Below are 4,762 nucleotides of genomic sequence, written 5' to 3'. Positions count from 1 at the left end.
GCTACTTCAATTCCACCAAGGTCAAGTGAAACTTCGAGTTATCGTGGATCGTTTTACTTTAAAGCGCGAAAATTCCCCAGATTTTCTATGCATGAATGCAATGCACACATCTGTTTCCTCTATTTTTGTAACCCCATTACCTGGGATATTACATCTACTCCGGCGCATACGGCGCGCAACCGACCGTACACGAAGGCCTTCTCTGCTGCTCCATCCAACTCTGCCGTGCATGGTTCATGGTGGTCCCTGTCTTCGCACGCCCGGTACCGGCAACACCGGCGCGTGCCTTCGTCCCGGCGCGCTCCCGAGCCCGGCAAGTTCGGGGCGGCGTGTCGCCTACCTCAACTACCACAAATCCAGCTACGTCTACCTCGAGTTGACTACCGCTGCAACCGCCTTTTATTTTATCACTATGGCGACTTCCCCCGGGCTCACGACGACACCGACCACAACAACATCAACATCAACAACTTCATCAACGGCGATTAAATCACACACGGCTCCATCAACAACTTCATCAACGGCGATTAAATCACACACGGCTCCATCGACCGCGACTACAACGCCCTGGCTACCGGCTACATCGACATCGGCATCAAGGGCTATCATCCACCAGCCCCCTCTCCAGTCGGCGCCTTCGGCTTATGCTCCAGTCGGACCGTCCGCGACGCTTTTGCTGTATTCGCGTCACTACCGATCCGACTGCGGGGGAGGGGGGGGGGGGGGTTAGAGTATACCACAATTAGGTATTAGAGCAGGACACGGTTTGCTATATTTGGTAGTTTAGGATTCTATCTCTAGTAGGCTTCTTAGTCCCCAAATCTTTTACTACTATATAATCAGTCCAAGGGGCTCTCAGTGTAATCACGCAATATTAATCTAGAATCAATACAACTATTATTGCCTTCAAGATATGTGACAAACTAGGTATGAGGATCATGCATTCATGCTTCACCTTCCTCGTAAGATCACAGGTGGTCATCCTGCTTATGCATATATTATTGAAGTTTGAAAGCTTCCAAGATGGTTCCGCGTCTAAATGATGGTGAATGATTGTTGCTGAATGTTGTTGAATGTCTCGCTTCTTCCTTTGAAGCTGAACGCATGCATACCTACAACCCTGGATCACGAATTTTGGGTAGCTTGACTAATCGACGAGTTGCAACTTTGAGGTTGACTCATTTGACAAGTTGAGTTTTCCGAGTCAAGCCACTAAAAGATGACCCTACCTATCTGTGACGTGGTGATGCTTGTGACCGGCGTGACCGGTGGTGTCATGGTCGTCTTTGTCTTCGTGGTCAATGACATGGTGATGCTTGTGACGGGCGTCAACACGGTGTCATGGTGATGTTCGTCTTCGTGGTCGGTGACATGGTGGTGCTTGTGACCGACGTGACCGGCTGCGTCATGGTTGTCTTCGTTCTGGTGGTCGGCGACGTGGTGATGCTCGGGACCGGCGTGAACGACGGTGCCATGGTGGTATTCATCTTCGTGGTCGACGACGTGTCCATGCTTGTGACCGACGGTGTCATGGTGCTCTTCGTCTTCGTGGTCAGGGACGTGGTGATGATTTTGACCGGTGTGAGACCAGCGGTGCCATGGTGGTGTCTGCCTTCGTGATCGCCACGTGTCGAAGCTTATAAACGGTGACGTGAGACTTTGTGATAGGTGAGGAGGTGAGAGGTGAAACCACCATGTCACTGAGCTCGTATGTAACCAAAGAAGCTGAGCATTACGTTTCTGTTGGGCCAAAAATATCGGCCCAGACCACCAAACAACAGCCTAACACCGTGACCCGTCCCGAAGGAGATAGAGATTTATTTCCACTGCGCCAGTCATGCAAAAATCCGGCCGAGGTAACTAAACGCGCCCTAGGTGATCCTCACGGCATCCACAAACGCACAAGACGAATACATCTTTTGTATATTGTGGCCGTCCACATCGTTTTCAAACACACCCCAAAGCTAGCACAGTAATAATAAATCTAAAAAGAATTTACAGTCGTCAGTATGTACACCTATTGCAGTACAGAAACTAAACAGTGACTTCAATAATAAATAAATATGTAAAGCAGCACGTCCATACTCTATACTACACCTGGCTGCGCAAAACCTAAACATTCGGTAGCCGTCCGACGCCCACCGTCGTGTCGGTGTCGGAGCGGCAGATCGGGCACGTCGAGTACGCGTCCAGCCTCGGGCCGACGCACTCCGCGTGGTACAGGTGCAGGCACGCCGGCAGCAGCCGCACCTTGTCCCCGAGCTGGAACGCGGCGAGGCACACCGAGCACGTCGCCGCCCCCTCCCCTCGCCCCGGCCCCGCCACGTTATGCTTCACCGACAGGGTGTATGTGAACGCCGGCAGACCGGCCGTCGGGCTGGCGGTGAAGGCATGGCTAAGCGGCCGCTCGTCCAACCGCACTTCCGTCATGGGATGCGGCCCGGCGGCGGCCGCGGCGCGAGCGCGACGCCCCCTGCAGAGGCTGCACACGATAATGTACAGGAGCACGGCGGCGACGATGCCGATGAAGACGCCGGCTATGACCCTGCCTCGTGACGAATCGATGGACGGCGCCTTGTAACTGTAAGGTGGCGGCGGCGGCTGCGGCGATGGACGAAACGAAAACCTCAGTGGAGGAGGAGCAAAGCGAGCGAAGCCCAGGGGGGATTGTGCCATTGGAGCGTACGTGTGGTTTAACTGCAGACTAGCTAGCTGACTATAGTCGAAGTTCCAAGCGGATTATTATAAGCGGATTCGGGCGAGCGCAACTGCTTGGAAAGCAAAATGCTGGAGTTAAATTGGGTAAACTATGTGATCGCTGATTCATCGCGAAACGAAGTGGAAATCACGGGACTCGGCACAAGGATTTATCGTGTTTGTACGCGACAGCAACCGTACGGCGGTGGTACGGTGACGCTGCTGTCATGGTTTTTTGTTTGTACGGAATAAAATTGTACTATTGCAAATTGCTAGCCGCCCGGCTTGTTGGGTGGACGTAAACCATTGGGAGAAGTTTGTGTCTCCGTGTTGTTCCAAGCCAATTAAGTTTGGGTTTATGCTGAGGTCTTGAGGTTCGGGGTAGACGACGTAAAAAGATGGCAGCTGAAAATGCAAGTTTGCAAGCTAGCTGAAAGGACATCATATATCTTTGTCTTTAGCTGGCTGCCTTTTTTTTCTCCCTTTTGCGCGGCACCGTGTATAGCTGATCGATGTGAAAGCAAGCTGGCCCCGTATTAGACCTAGACAAGAATGTTGGCGATACTGTACTCTATGGTGAATGTCTGTCACACTCACACCGTTATGTTATGTATGAGTAAAAAAATAGACGCGCGTAAAACCTCGTACATACGCAAAGACATTATATGCGTGCGCTTCCCGCCGCGAGTACCTATCCTTGTCCGCTTCTCCTCGGTGTTCAAGCTGCTCTTCTTTTTGAGGGGTAATGGCTTCTTTTCGTTAGAGCATCTCCAACGCGGCGCGCTAAAACTCAGAATCTGCGCGCGGTAAACAGCTAGCGCGCGCTGTGCCGTTTTTTCCTCCGCCGGACGCGCTAATATGCAGCGCGTGCGCGGGCTGAAAAAATGGTCCTCCGCCGGGCGCGGCAAAATACAGCGCGCGCGGGCGCGGAAAACAGTTTTGTAGACTATTTTGCATTCACAAAGATCAAATAATCACACATAATTCATGAAACAAATGACACAAAGTGCAGCATACATCACATAGTTCAAGAACGACACACAAAATGGCGTAGTTCAACAATGACACACGACATATGGTTCAAATGGACAAAGTGGAACACATAATTTGCATATCACAAATGCATATCACACTTCCGCATTTTCCAAGTCAACACCTTCTTCTTGTTCCTCGTCATCTTGGGTTGAAGGAGGAATAGTAGCATTCATGGAAGACACGAAGCCTCCCGGTGGTGCTCCCATACTCCCATACACACCACTCACCGAGCCTCCCATAGTCCCTCCAAACACTCCTCCATAGCTTGGTCCTCCCATGCCGGCCATGCCTCCATAGCCTCCCATGCCGGCCATGCCTCCCATGCCGGCCATGCCTCCCATGCCGGCCATGGGCATGCTTCCCATGCTGGTCATGCCTCCCATGGTGGGCATGGGCATGCTTCCCATGCCGGCCATGCCTCCCATGCCGGTCATGCCTCCCATGCCTCCTCCAAACATCGGCATGCCTCCTCCAAACATGCCGGTCGTGGAAGTGTTCATGTTGGCTACCAACAATCTCTTTTTGGCCAACACTTCATCGCGAAGAAGGTTGATGTACTCCTTTTGCCTCTCATCCATATGGGAAGTATCCATCAAGAAAAGCTTCCTCTCCTCCTCCGCTAGGCGTGCATGCTCATCGGTGGCTTGCCTCTTCTCCTCCAAAGCCAACTTCCTCTCCTCGTTGGAGGCAATCCTCTCCTCCAAAGCGGCTCTCCTAGCTTCAATAGCATCCATAGCCTCTTTCTCCAAGTTTCGTTGCATCTTCCTACTTCATTTGCTTGCAACCTTGCATTTGCAATCCTTTCCATAGCAATGGCAATGTCATCATCTCCGGCCTTCTTTCCCTTCATATCTTTGGCGGTCTTCCTACCATGCACATTCCTCCGCCCATTGTTGACGGAGTGAGGAGTGGAGCTTCTCTTCTTGCCTTCATCACTTGAATCATCATCATCGATGATTGTTGCATCACCGGTAGCATTGGCCGCCATAGTTGCCGCATCCAACTTGCCGCGCGTCTTCCACTTCTCTTC

At 52.0% G+C, this 4,762-nt stretch overlaps 1 protein-coding gene across 1 annotated transcript; it reads right to left on the bottom strand.

The window, feature by feature from the left end:
- Positions 1–2,112: 2,112 nt before the first annotated feature.
- Positions 2,113–2,676, bottom strand: LOC124657664 (RING-H2 finger protein ATL39-like). Its single transcript, XM_047196182.1, has one exon. It carries the CDS (start codon positions 2,674–2,676, stop codon positions 2,113–2,115), a length of 564 nt encoding a protein of 187 aa, XP_047052138.1.
- Positions 2,677–4,762: the final 2,086 nt, after the last annotated feature.

The sequence above is a fragment of the Lolium rigidum genome, chromosome 1, assembly GCF_022539505.1.
Source record: "Lolium rigidum isolate FL_2022 chromosome 1, APGP_CSIRO_Lrig_0.1, whole genome shotgun sequence".
NCBI classification, from domain to species: domain Eukaryota; kingdom Viridiplantae; phylum Streptophyta; class Magnoliopsida; order Poales; family Poaceae; genus Lolium; species Lolium rigidum.
Note: the sequence above shows the minus strand (reverse complement) of the source record. Positions and strands in the feature narration are given on the sequence as shown.